General features: G+C 49.3%; 1 protein-coding gene across 31 annotated transcripts in view; it reads right to left on the bottom strand.

The window, feature by feature from the left end:
- The window catches only part of CACNA1C (calcium voltage-gated channel subunit alpha1 C), a 705,432-nt gene that overhangs the window by 618,942 nt on the left and 72,062 nt on the right, over nucleotides 1-14,428 (bottom strand). For 10 of the 31 annotated variants that reach the window (XM_037744599.1, XM_017545522.2, XM_017545521.2 and 7 more), the window contains exon 1: nucleotides 4,456-5,070. The exons of the other annotated variants lie outside the window; for them this stretch is intronic. In XM_037744599.1, coding sequence (XP_037600527.1) covers nucleotides 4,456-4,504 — 49 coding nt within the window. In that variant the 5' untranslated portion in view covers nucleotides 4,505-5,070. Of the gene's footprint in view, nucleotides 1-4,455; nucleotides 5,071-14,428 lie in introns of those variants that run through there. 31 annotated transcript variants of the gene reach the window in all.

Below are 14,428 nucleotides of genomic sequence, written 5' to 3'. Positions count from 1 at the left end.
ATAGAAAAGCAAATGCCAGGCCCCGGAAAACATCACTGGAAATTAGAACAAATCTCAGTGACTGCCTAACCTGGGTCTCCTGAGCTTTTCTGCCATTACCCAGCGGGAGACCCAGGCAGACTCATAAACGGAAATCAGCTGTGAAGTGCACCCAGTAGTTTTTGTGTTCTTCTCCCTATTAAAGTTAGGAAAATGTCTTCCTGCCTTTGAGCTGACAAGCTTTGCGACAGCACAGGTTCACGTTCCCAGATCCCACGCTTCAGGTCACCCCATGCTCCGCTGGGTTTGGGCACCACTGAGCCCTCTGGTTACTAAACCATCTGTGAAAAATCAGGGAGAAAATTAACATACGGTCATACCAAGTTCAACGAATCACCCAAAAGGCTCCCTCCAGGCTCAGCGGGATGCTGTCTGTGCTGGAGGTAAAGAGAGGTCTGTGAGAAGAGCCTGCAATGGACAGGGTGGTCTCCAAAAGGGTTTTCATCACCACAAGGCGGAGAGGTCACTGTGGGACCTGGATCCCTCAGCGATGCCACGAGGGCCTCTGGTGTATGCGGTGGCATGGAGACACACTGGTCTTTTGGGTTACCTGTGCCGGGGCAGGTGTGGGGTGATGAAAGCAGCACAACCCCAACAGGTCACAAGCTCCAAACTCCGCTTACACCTTTCATCATCTGCCGGCCCCCAAGCCCCTTTCCTGACTCCTAAGCCCTGTGGCGCCACCTACTGGAAGAGGCAGAAGTCACATCCACTGCAGGTCTGGCCAGGTCGCATTCATTCATTCATTCACACAGGCATTTATCTGCTCAGCCTTGCATTAAGGCCCTGGACTGAGCAGCGGCCTGTACTAGGAAGCAGAGATCCAAAGATTAGCAGGGCCTTGAAATCTCTATTCAGCATGCTTCTTGGGTCCTTTTGGTAGGTCTTACAGAAGAATCCAACTCAAGCAGTTTTAGTGGAAGAAATAATTGAAGAGTCCTGTAATCGCCAAGACTGAGAAATGGTCCTGGTGGGCTAATGGCCCATCATTTCATTTGCAAAGTACTGTGCCTGTAGCATCTACCTGTTCAGAAGAAGTCTCCCTTAACTATGAGGAAGAAATGTTCAAACAGTCTTAGGCAACTGCATTATCAATACTCTTGTCTCAACATGCCAGGTCCCTGAAGGGCATTAGCCTCTTGTGTAATCTATTTAAAACAGCTTCTCCTTATTCCATGTGTGTGTACACACACACTTAAGTACTGTTAGCATGTATTCTACGGAAATAATGAAAATTGACTCTTTTTGATATATTCTATTATGTCACATTCTAACACGCTGAAAAGTACCTGAGCAATGGTAGGAATGATATGCTGAACTCCAAAAGCCCCTTTTCTCCAGTTTTCTCCATGCAGGATCAAGAAAAAGCAAAGCTAATGCTATGGCTTTCTTTAACCTGCTTAAGCTGATGTGCGAGCAACATTATTCTCTGACCATGTGTAAAGAAAGTTAACTGTGATCATTATTATTATTACCTTATTACAGTGATTCTTATTTTGCTGTATCGCTAAGTAGTTAAAAGAAAAGCACAGTGTGTCTTGCACTCCGAGAACACATGTTTCTCCCCTCTGCCTTGTCTCTAGCAGATAAGGGACATTCTGGTGTTTTATTTGTTCGATGGTTGAATATTAAGATACTCATTTGCTAGCTGGAGCCTGCAATGGAAAATCAGCCCAGAAAAGTGGGAGGTTGGCACAGGAGCAAAGCAGACAGGGCACCAGAGGTGAGGAAAGGCTTGAGAGTGCCACCCCTGCCTGAAATCCAGGGTCAGAGGCTGGTACTTCCATGAACTTCCAGGATGTTCCGAGGCACTGACTTCCAGTCCCCAGTTCAACCCTCAAAACACACACGCGTGCACACACACACACACACACACTCCACAGAAAAGGTGCGGGAACAGGGACTGGTGCATTCCGTGTCTTGGGGCATGTCGGGAAGAGAGGAATGCACAGCTCCAGCCACTGGCAACTTTTTTGGTTCTCAACTCTTTGGTTCATCACCATTACTGATCTTCTGAGGCAATCCTAGACTCCTCTTCTGTCTCCTCAAATTCTAACCCCTATAATGGCTCACCCACCCCCCTTTAGTGATCAAGCCACAGCAACCTCTTCCTTGTCCATTTTCATGCTCTTCTAGGTCTGCCCTTCATGCCTCCACCACCTCCTCCTCTCTCCTCTCCCAAAAACCTGGGCAATGCCAACCAACTAAAGAAGAGAGGGGGGAGAATAGAGGAGGACAGGGATCTCAGTGCTCTTCCACCTGGGAACCGCATCTATAAATGGAGGCAAAACTGCTCCTGTGAATTATATAATCACTGCAGCTTCAAGGGAGAGAACTGGAATTCAGGTTGCCATAGTATTTGTTGGCATGTTGCTGGAAAGGTAGAGCTCCCAGCCACTGGCTCCCTTGCTCCCTTCCCCTCTACCTTTCTCAGGAACCTCTCTGGGCTTGGCACTCCTACTTTTAATGTCTGCTCCCAGCACACAGCAGGGGGGCGCATTATGAGAAGCAAAGGCGCAAAAAAGAAAAAAAAAAAAAAACAACCAGAGTAAGGAAATGGGCTCAGAAGGGGTTCATCCCATGCTAAAAGGAGACCTTGTAAACTATTTAAGATTATCATCCTATGAATAATCATTATTATGACCACAGTACATTGCCATTGACAGTGACACTTAGGGCAATACTACAGAGCTCTCCTCTTCAATGCTGCTTAGACTGAGGAGGTGAGTAAAGCACGCAGTCTCAGAACCTGGAGGGGAGTCATCCATGCCCACTCTTCAAAAATACCACTCTCTTTTGTGTCTTCCTCCCTCCTCCTAATCCATCCACTACCCCATCAGCTACAGAAGGGACAGAGGATCAGGTGAGGGATGGGGACACCAGTAGAGAAATCCAAACATGGACGTTGCCATTGTGACCCCAAAGCCCTGGCCCACCCTAGAACCCATGACCCTTGACAAGATTCTCTCTTTCAAAGGAGGCCAAAATCCCCATGCGGCCACCCATGCTGGAAAGCAGAGAAGATTGGCCCGGAAATCAGTCTCAGGATAGATGGAGACCAGGCAGGCTGGCTGGCAGCTTCTGGCTCTGAAGAGTGAAGGCCCTGTCCACAAAAGGTGGAGCTGGGGGCAAACAGAGGGAAAAGGCTGGACAAAGAGACCTGGAGACAACTCCTTCCACCAGGCTGGTCTTCAGAGGATCACTTGGAAGAACCCAGGGAAGGAACAGAGACCAGCAATGACAGACAGGCTTTCAGGGGAAGAGAAGAGGAAGAGTGCAAACAGGGAGGCTCTGGGAACTGGGAGAGAAGAGGGAGAGACTACACCCAAAGAGACAGAGAGAGCAGTGGTGAGAAGAAAAAGATGTCATGCCTGGAGGTTCCCAGACACCCCCCACCCCGCAAAAAAACATTAAATGCTGAGCAACGTCAAAGAAAATAACTTGTTAATATGGGGGGAGAGCGGTGAGGGAGAAAGTTTCCAGGAAGTGGGGAGTTACCTGACTGCCTTTCACCATCACAGGGGGAGCTGGTGACACTTGCGGCCAAGGATGGAGATGCTCGGAAAACACTGGGCAATAGTATGGAGCCGCGTGAGCCAGGCACACCCTTTCATGATCTCCTTCAAACACGAAACAGCAAAGCCCACACACCGCCCGTCTCCTCGCCGCTTCCATCCTCAGGTGCTAGCCCACATGTGGGTGCGAATGAGCACACACGCGGCGTGGGCGCGCTCGGGGTCAACGGCAGTGGAGAGGTGGGTGGGTGTAGGTGAGCCGCGGAGGAGGGAGGGAGAGAGGAAGAGGGGGACCGACGGAGGGGGAGCGAGAGGGGCGCGCTGGGGCTCACATCTGCACTGCCGCCCCCACCCGCCACCTGGAGCGCGCTGCCCGGGAGGCGCCTAGACGAGAGTGGACGCCCAGCAGCGCGAGGGCGCCCCGGGGGCGGCCGGGGGCGAGGGACTCCGCCGACGCGGGGTGCGCGCGCGCGCTCCCAGCCGCGCCCCGAGCCGGGCAAGGGACCCCGGGCCGCTGGGCTCCCCGGCGCCGGCGCCCCCGGCCTCCCGCACGGCTGGCCGCGCAGTCGGGTTCTCTAGCCGAACGCGAGAAAGCGAGACGGCGGCAGCCACTTGGGGAACTTTTCCCCCCTCGCCTGGAATTTCATAGGAAACACATGCTCTGGAGAAGCCGGGGCCCGGAGGGGGAGGGGCGGGAATTTTCCGCTCCGTCTCGCTCGGCGGTTCGGGCCCCGGTCCCGCTGGGCTCCCGGGAGCTCTGGCGAGGCGGAGGCGCCCCTCGCGGACGCGTCCCCGGGCCACTCCGCAGGGACCGGCCCCGGGGCCGCGGGGAGCGCGGGGAAAGCAGGAACCCGGTGGAGAAGGCGGGGAGCCCCGGCGAGGCGGCGGGGTCCAGACTTACCTTGGTGGTTTTCCTCTGGAATGTACATCCTCGTATTCTCATTGACCATGGACCAAAAATGGTTTTAAAAGGAGGAGCAGCCACGAAGAGGAAGAAATGTGAAAACACCCCCCAGCGGGTCTGGATTAATCCCTCCTCCAAGGCCGGCGGCTTTCGTGCAAGATTCGAGGAAGCCGTGGTCTGCAGTGTTTCTTCTTGCCTGCCGACGATTACCTGATTCCCATTATGGCATCAAACCCCAAAAACTGCTCCTTTCCACTACTGCCTCCCCGAGTGAAATTGTAATGCATCCTCAGTACATCCGGGCCCCTTCCAAGAATTGAGCACCGCACCTCTGGCGGCTACACCATTTGAAAAAATAAATCGGGAGAGGCAGGGTGAGGAGAGGCAGGGCGAGAAGAGGCGGAAAGGAGGGGCGGGGGGCGCGCGGGGCCCGCCTGGGCCGGCAGGGGCCGAGGCGCCTCTGCCCACTCTCGGCTAGTCCTCCCGAGGCCCCTGCCCGGCTCTCTGCTGTCAAAGGCAGCCGGCAACTCCTGGGCGCGGAGGCAGGAAGAGCCGCCGCCGCCGCTCCGGGCCCGCCGCGCCGCGCCGAGCGCCGCTCTGGCAGGAGCTGTTTCTGCAGAGGCAGCGAGAGGGAGACACCGGGCGCGCGAGAGCGCCGCGCTCACTCCCCCCAGCCCAGCCCCGCCGCGCCCGCGCCCGCCCCTGCCCGCGCCGCCCGCCCGCCCGCCCGGCGCGCCGGAGGCAGACGCGCTGAACGCTTCCAGATGTGGCGGCGGCGGCGCGCAGGGAGCCGGGCGCACAGCGCGGGGCGCACGGCTGCGGACTGGAGCCCGAAGTTGGGCCCCTTTTCGGCGCCCGCGGCAGCGCCGCCCGAGCGAGCCCTCGGCCCGCATGACGTCAAGGGGAGCGGACCCCGGCCGCCGGCGGGCGAGGGGCGTCGTGAGGAGCCCCCAGGGAGTCCGGGGCGCGCGGGGGACTGGGGCGCCCGCAGCGGTGGCCGCGGTGGCCGCGGCGCAGACACACCCCCTCGCGCCCCCCCGCCGGCTTGCAGCCCCCCGCCCGCGTTCTCCTCTCCTACGCTGCGGCGGCGCGTCCCTGCTGGGCTGGCCACGCCGGGAAGGCCTCTGTGAGCGGAATTCCAAGAAGGAGGAATACAATTTGCCCAACTACCAGAGTCTCGTTTCGGATCGGGCCACTGAACAAAACGGCAAAATGAGCCGTGATTCCGTGATTCTGTTTGATCAATTATAATCAGAGCGGCTGTAGATGTGACAGATAGGGGAGGGGAGGGGAAACGGGAGGGGCAGCGAGGCGGAGCCTGGTAGGCGAGGCAGCGGTGCCCAGATGTCTGAACAGATTCCCAGACCCAGGTTTGCTAATTCCTTGGAGGCAGCCGAGCACGTGTTCTACTAGGATATCTTTACCTACTTCTCTTAATTATTTCTGCAACTCCAGCAGGAATCTATCCAGCACCTCTCCTGCCTTCCCGGAGAAGCAAACACTTCCCTCCATCACTCCCTGCAGCCACAGCAAGTTCCATGGCACCCCCTGCAGGACCGGGCTCCCCTCCAGTGGGGCTTCGCGATCCCTTTCAGGGGGGTCTACAACACCCTCTTGGGGAAAACCCCTACCTGCCTGCCGTGAGACCTCCTTGTCTCCACAGACATTCCCATTTCCTGGGTGACCCTACCCATTCCCGTGGCTTTCAGCAGCTGTCTATATAAATGTCTGTCTCCAGCCCAGACCTCTCTCCTGAATTCCAGACTACAGCCGACTCCATCTAACAGATATCTCAAGCCTAATATATCCAAACACTGGATTCCTGATCTCTTCAAAGCCTGCTCCTCACACAGCCTTCCCCATCGCAGTCGGTGACAACCCCGTACTTATAGTTGCTCAGACCAAAATCCTGGAGTCACTCTTGACTCCTTTATCTCATCATTCCATGTCAAGTCCATCAGGACATCCTGTTGGCACTAGCTTCAGGTGAATCCAGAACCTGACCACTCCTCAGTTCCTCCACTGCACCGCCAGGGGCTGAGCCAGCATCCTTCACCCAGGCTTCTCCCGCGGCTGATCCCCCTGGTCTACCTTCCCTCTCCCCTCCTTTGGCATTACAACAATACAATTATTCAATTCAACAGTCGGAGTAAACCTTCTAAAACATCACAGCACAGCACTCCTCTGCTCAAAATCCTCCAAGGTGACCCATTTCACTTAGTAAAAGCCATGGTCCTTGGGGTGAGCTACAGAAATGGCCAAGTACAACTTCTCTTATATCATCTCCTACTGCTGTCCCTCTCACTCCGGATACACTAGCTTCCTGGCTGGGCCCCAGACACTCCAGGAATAACCCCCCAACACACACGCACATTTTAAGCCCTTTGCTCTAGCTTTTCCCACTGCCTGGAACACAAACTCCCTCACCTCCTTCAAGGCTTTCTGCAAATCTCACCTGCTCAATGAGGCTCACCTGGATCTCATCCTGATTCAGTACTGACAGATCTCCCACGGCACTCCCAATCTTCCCTTACTCTTTTATTGAATCCCTGCCTAACATGTTACATGGTTTACTTATTCATTAACCATATTACTGTCTGTATCCCCCCACTAAAATATAACCCCCATGAAGGCAGATGTCTCATCTGTTTTGTTCACCAGTGCCTAGAGCAATGTCTGGCAGATAGTAAGTATATAATATGTGTTGAGTGAAAGAATGAGTACCTGAGATGGTTTCAGGAGTGTTGGAACTCCCCCTATCAAAATGCCTCCCTCTGTCCCTCGGTTGATACCTGAAACCTTACCGCTCCCGTTTCCTTCCTTTGTCCAGTGGTTTTGGCCCCAGTTTAAAATGCAAGTGCTCCTGGGAGAGGTACTAAGCTTTATCAGTCATTTTCATTCTGATGTGAATGGCGATCTCAGTTTTGTTGGTTACAAGAGAAATCAGGCCTCTTTGACATTCTGGTGTGTTTGTACTCAATTTTCAACGTAATAGAGAAAATTAGAAATGACACAAATTCAAATATTTCCCATTTACTTTAGGATGCATTATAGGCCTGTGTTTCAGGGGCTGCTGTAGCTGATAATTTGTTTAAATGAATAGTAAAATTGCTTTGCATCCCCTTTACACACAAGTGCAGAAATAGTAATAATAGCTAACACTACTGAGTGCTCTGTGCCAGGTACTGTGATAGGCATCTTACAGGCATTATCTTATTTAATCCTCATCACAACCCAATAAGCTCTGTGTTATTGTCATTATTATCCCCATTTTATAGATATGGAAACTGAGACTTCGAGACTTAAATTATAATGTCCAGGGTCACCCAACTGACAAACCATGGAGGCTGGACTTAGCCCAGGCATATCTGACACCAAACTCGGACTCCTCTATTATCTTATTCCTTCTTCTGAGGGGTCAACTGTGGGTGAGCTGGTGTGGGCAGGACTTCAGAGAGATGAACAGTGTGAAATGATTGCAAAATATGCTGCAGATAATTCACAAAGAGCCAAGTCACTGGGAACAGAATGTATGCGTGTTAGGGGGTCACGTGCAGGATTTATAGCCCAGCTTTTCTCAAGGTAGGCACTGTATAAATCCAGCAAGTAAATATTACCTTCATGCTTCTTTAGTTTCATTTTTCACTTCTCTTTTCAGCTGTGAAATGTGTTCTTTCCTTTCCAGAAAAAGGTATTTCCTAAATATTTGGTCTTGCAGTATACGCCCATATCCCAGCTTTTAACTTTGGAACACAGCCCTGGGTGTGCTCTTTCGAGGTAACAAATTCTCAGCGTGACAAAGGGAGACCATTGTGAATTCTGATTTGGAGATTTGGGAGGTGGTGGGAGCAGAGGAGGAAGTCTGTCATTGAATGATTTGATTCTCCAGCTAAAGAGTCTCCCACAGGTCTTCATGTGTGCCCTCTTTGTACATAGGATTATGCTTATATTTGCATGAGCCTTTTCTCTCCTCTTCATTACTACATTTTAGGTGTCTTCAAGAAGAGAACTGTGTTCATTCTTTGAGCAGAACATAATGCCTTGTACATATGGACACTCAATTTGTGTTGAGTGCATGATTCACTCTGGAAAAGATTTTTAAATGTGACCACAGATATTTTCTTTGGAAGCAATTAAGAGTGCCACTGAATTTGTTAATTACAGTGTATTTGTAAGAGCTAAAACCTGGAAATGAACAAAATATTCAACAAAAATATTGGTTAAATAGTAACACTGAGAAATTATTCTAAATGTCTCACATATATAAAGTCATTTGCTCCTCCAAACAACCCTGTGAAGGAATTGCTTATCCCCATTTTACAGGTAAGGAAACCAAAGCACAGGAAAGTTTACTCACTTGCTCATGTTTTCACAGCCAGTTAATGTTGAAAGACCTGGGATTTGAACCCTAGAAGTTTTCAGAATTTATGCTCTTAACTGCCATATAGATGAACTAAAGTGCATTTATACAATGAAATCCTACATAGACGTGAACAATATTACGGAAGAGTATTAGTAATGTGGAAAAAGATGATTTACACTAAAAGAAAAACAAGTCACAAAAATATTACGGGCAATATGATTTCATTTTCCTTTGAAAATCATGTTTATATCTGAACTAGGGAAAAGACTAAATAGAGTTCACGTCAAAATGTTGGCAATATCCTCAAGCTGTGGTATGTGGGAAAAACGTTGACAGTAGCTTTCTTTGGGAGATGGGATTACATGTAAATGTTTCTTCTTCTTCCCTATCTGACCCAAGACTTGGAAAGCCAGGTTGCCAAGCAGGCTCTTCCTCTTCCCTAGGCACACACACTTCTTGACACAGAGCCCTCCCCCAACTCCCTAGCCAGGGATGACCCCACTAATAAATCTCTTCAAAATAACTCTCCCATCAAGTGTGCAAGGTGTCCCTTCTATTCTCTCCCTCTGCCCACCGCAGCAGCCACTCCACACTAAATGCTGCCACCCGCCTGCAAAAATTACCTGTCCACTGTTTCTAGCCCAAATGCATTGCATGTCCTCATTGCAATCCGAGCTGCCTGGTTGAAGTGTCAGCCACTCTGTGTTGATGGTAGAGAGCTAGGAGCACCAAGATGATGGGTAAATCTTAACAGTGACCTTTCGGGAAAATGTTTCATCCTCAGTTTCTAATCCACCTGATTACCTGTATATAAGCGTGGCATTTCAAACCAGGTAAAATTGATTAGGAAGCCACAGTAAGAAGAGGGGAGTCAGAAAGCCCAACTTAAATGTGCCTTCTGACAGCTTACCTTCTTTACCTCCATGTAGGGCCACGCACAACCATTCCTTCTCAAAGGCCAGAGATGGGAACATCAGTGTGGTGTCTTTACATTAGGTCAACTTAACTAAGCTGGGACCCCTTTCCCAGAATTGCCTTCCTTATGTGGTTCTGCATTCAGGTTGTCCACAACAGGTATCTGTGGAGCCTCTGGACGGTGGACATGAAGCAGCAGCATGCACTCATTGTCACCAGTCAGCTGGTGTACCCTGTTGGTGGGGCCCACGGCTCCTCCACCTCCTGCTAGACCTCCTCCTTCAGCTACTCTGAGGCCTGGGCAAAGTACGTGTCCAGCTCTGTAGTACATTCCAGCTTTATGTTTTATAGTCAAGATCGGAAGCAGTGAGAGCAAACAAGGGTTTTATATTTGTCCTTGTGGGTTCCTCTTTAGCCTCACTCTCTCCCACATCACGTCCTGCTTTCCTCCTGCCTTTTGGCACTACAGCAACTTCCGACCCATCCTCAGATGCAGAGGTAGTAGCCTTCTGTAGATTCTTCACCAGTTCCCACAACTGGATAAGGGCTAATCTCTGTGATCAATCCCTTCCTCCGTGTCATTCACGGTGACGCTGCTTCCCTGATCAAACCTGACTAAGGCATGGGTGTAGTGTTCCCACCTGTGACCAGGTTACTGTTTAGATATTTTTGTGAGTAAATAATACCTGGCGCATTGTTGCCTTCAATATATACATTTGTTTTTTTGTTTTGTTTTGTTTTGTTTTTTAATTTATTTTATTGCATTTTAGGTTTTGGGGTACATGTGAAGAACATGCAAGATTGTTGCATAGGTACACACGTGGCAGTGTGATTTGCTGCCTTCCTCCCCATCACCTATATCTGGCATTTCTCCCCATGTTATCTCTCCCCAACTCCCCACCCCGCACTGACCCTCCCCTATTTCCTCCCGACAGACCCCAGTGTGTAGTGCTCCCCTCCCTGTGTCCATGTGTTCTTATTGTTCAACACTCACCTATGAGTGAGAACATGCGGTGTTTGATCTTCTGCTCTTGTGTCAGTTTGCTGAGAATGATGGTTTCCAGGTTCATCCATGTCCCTACAAAGGACACAAACTCATCATTTTTGATGGCTGCATAATATTCCATGGTGTATATGTGCCACATTTTCCCTGTCCAGTCTATCATTGATGGGCATTTGGGTTGGTTCCAGGTCTTTGCTATTGTAAACAGTGCTGCAATGAACATTCGTGTGCATGCGTCCTTATAGTAGAACGATTTATAATCCTTTGGATATATACCCAGTAATGGGATTGCTGGGTCAAATGGAATTTCTATTTCTAGGTCTTTGAGGAATCACCACACTGTCTTCCACAATGGTTGAACTAATTTACACTCCCACCAACAGTGTAAAAGTGTTTCTATTTCTCCACATCCTCTCCAGCATCTGTTGTCTCCAGATTTTTTAATGATCGCCATTCTAACTGGCATGAGATGGTATCTCAATGTAGTTTTGATTTGCATTTCTCTAATGACCAGTGATGATGAGCATTTTTTCATGTTTTTTGGCCTCATGTATGTCTTCTTTTGTAAAGTGTCTGTTCATATCCTTTGCCCACTTTTGAATGGGCTTGTTTTTTTCTTGTAAATCTGTTTTAGTTCTTTGTAAATTCTGGATATCAGCCCTTTGTCAGATGGGTAAACTGCAAAAATTTTTTCCCATTCTGTACATTTGTTGAATTCATACTAATTATGCCTGGTGAATATCAGGTGCTCTAATAGGCACTTTAAATACAGCTAAGAGTCTGGTCTTTGGAGACAGGATAGACACAGAGCCAGGTTCTGCGTGCTATGAGCTACGGGAATGTGGACACCTGACTTTACCTCCTAACACCCAGTTTTTACAATATGAAGCTAACAGTGGTACCTACCTCCATATGGTGGTTGCGAGAATGAAATGAAATAGTCCATGTGAAGTATGTGGGGCGCACAGTGTCCTCATTTAATGTTAGCTGTTATCATCCTTCTTCCTTGTAAGAAAGATTTGTTGAGCATCTACTATGTACCCTGAATTCACCACAGCCCTGCCAAAGAGACTTACCACCATTGTACAGGTGCAAAACAGTAGCTAAGAGTTTAACTTCCTTGCCCAAGATTTCTTTGTCAGCAAATTATAGAATTGGGATTTGAACACAAGTCTACACAAACCCAGAGGCCGTGCTATCCATAACTGGCCGCTACTATCCGTAACATTTCAGGCACAAGAACTAAAATGGTGGAGAGAGGAAGGCTTTGGGGGAAGTCCTCCAACCCACTGTTCAGAGAGCAGAGCTGAAGAGGGTGCAGAATGGCCTTTCTCCTTCTTTTGCAAGACCCACAGTAATGCTGATGCCTTCACAACCCATGTGAATATTTAAGAACCTCTGCTGGCAGAGTTCTCCCTTCCATCACATCTCCATCTTTCCTCCAGTCTGCTTACCCAGAAGCCATAGCACGGACCAGATCCCACCTAACCCGCTGGGCTATCTTTATACACTACACTTAGGCAAAACTCTCCGGCAGCTCAGCCCCAGCTTGTCCCAAGGGGAAACCAGAGTACTCGGAGTGTGGGGGGAATTCAAGCCTCATTCTACAGCAGCCTAAGTTGTTAGGATAACAAGGTGTGGTAACATGGCTAACATGTCTACCCTTGTGATTTTCAGCCATACTTAGCCCCAGAGACAGAAAGCAGCAAAGTTACTTATGGCCTGATCCTGGGGGCTGGCTCTCAGGCTGGGAGAATTCATCTACTGTGTGCGAATTCAAGTGATGGCCCCCTCTACCTCAGCAAGTCAGTGGTGCATGCTAATTATGTAACTATCTTGGACTTCTGTTTGCTCGTCTGCAAAGTGGCCTCATGTCCTGAGGCTCTTTGCAAAGAGAAGTTGATACCAAGGGAAGTTCTCAGTCACCAAAGCTATGTCGTTAGTTACTTGTTAAGGCCCTGAGAAAGTTAGCTTCATCTGGGTGACCTGCTGACCCCCAGAAGGTCAAAGCTCAGACCCATCCACTATTGTGTCCACTTTTTAGGTGCTCAGAGGCCATCACAAAGTGGAAGCCATTCCCACACATATTCAGTTTTTGCCATAGAAAATTACCACTAGCTGGGTGTTTTAAAACAATAGCAATTTATTATCTCAGTTTTGGAGGCCAGAAGTTCCAAATCCAGCAGGTGTGCTGCCTGCAGCGGCTCTCGGGGAGAACCCCTTCTTTGTCCCTTCCAGCTTCTGCTGGCTGGCAGCGTTCCTTGGCTTGTGGCCACATCACTCTGTCTCCATGGTCACCTTGCCTCCTCCTCTCCTGGCAGTCAGATCGCCCTCTGCTTCACTCTTACAAGGACACCTGTCACTGGATTTCAGGCTCCCCAGATAATCTCTGATGACGTCTTCATCTCAAAATTCTTAATTACACCTACAAAGACCCTTTTTCCTGATAAGCTAACATTGATACTTTCTGGGGATTAGGACATGGACATACATTCTGAGGGGCCGCTATTCAACCCACTACACTACCCTAAGCTACATGAGTGTTTCTTCACCCATTTTCACCCGAATCTCAAGCCTAGCGTTTGCTAATTCCTGAAACTTTAGCAACCTCTTTCTCTCACTGAGGCTCAGTTTCTTCACTTACAAAACAGAAGTTATTGGCGTATGTTAGAGCTGAAGTGAGTAGTGACGAAGTCCACAGGGTGCAGTACTATAGAAGGTGCTCCTCCCCACAGAACTTAGTCTCACATTTAAACACGCTTTCAGGTAATCTCCCTTGGCTGGTTAGAGAAATTGAATGCTTGGAGAGGTTCAGCAACCTGGCTGAGCCAACTCAGCTGGGTAGGAATGGACCTGGCTTTAAACCGCAGACCATTCTGATCCTCAACCTCCCTAACCCCTTTACCTTCTTAACTGTTCCAGGCCAGTTCAAACATATTCAGCGGAGCTAGATAGAAATAGAGAAATGCAAATCAAAACACATTGAGATACCATCTCATGCCAGTTAGAATAGTGATCATTAAAAAATCTGGAGACAACAGATGCTGGAGAGGATGTGGAGAAATAGGAACACTTTTACACTGTTGGTGGGAGCAGAAATTAGTTCAACCATTGTGGAAGACGCTGTGGTGATTCCTCAAGGATCTAGAACTACACATACCATTTGACCTAAGGGATTACAAATCATTCTGTTATAAAGACACATGCACACCTATGTTCATTGCGGCACTGTTTACAATAGCAAAGACTTGGAACCAACCCAAATGCCCATCAATGATAGACTAGACAAGGAAAATGTGGCACACATACACCATGGAATACTATGCAGCCATAAAAACTGATGAGTTCATGTCCTTTGCAGGGACGTAGGGACGTGGATGAAGCTGGAAACCATCATTCTCAGCAAACTGACATAACAGAAAACCAAACACCACATGTTCTCACTCATAGGTGGGTGTTGAACAGTAAGAACACATGGACACAGGGAGGGGAACATCACACACCAGGGCCAGTTGGAGAGCTGGGGAGCTAGAAAAGGGATAGCAGGGGGTGAGGGGATTGGGGAGGGATAACATCAGGAGAAACACCTAATGTAGATGATGGTGGGATGGATGCAGCAAACCACCATGGCATGTGTATACCTATGTAACAATCTTGCACGATCTGTACATGTACCCTAGAACTTAAAA

This window comes from Cebus imitator, unplaced genomic scaffold, assembly GCF_001604975.1.
Source record: "Cebus imitator isolate Cc_AM_T3 unplaced genomic scaffold, Cebus_imitator-1.0 Scaffold179, whole genome shotgun sequence".
NCBI classification, from domain to species: domain Eukaryota; kingdom Metazoa; phylum Chordata; class Mammalia; order Primates; family Cebidae; genus Cebus; species Cebus imitator.
This window is presented reverse-complemented; position numbering and strand designations above follow the sequence as displayed.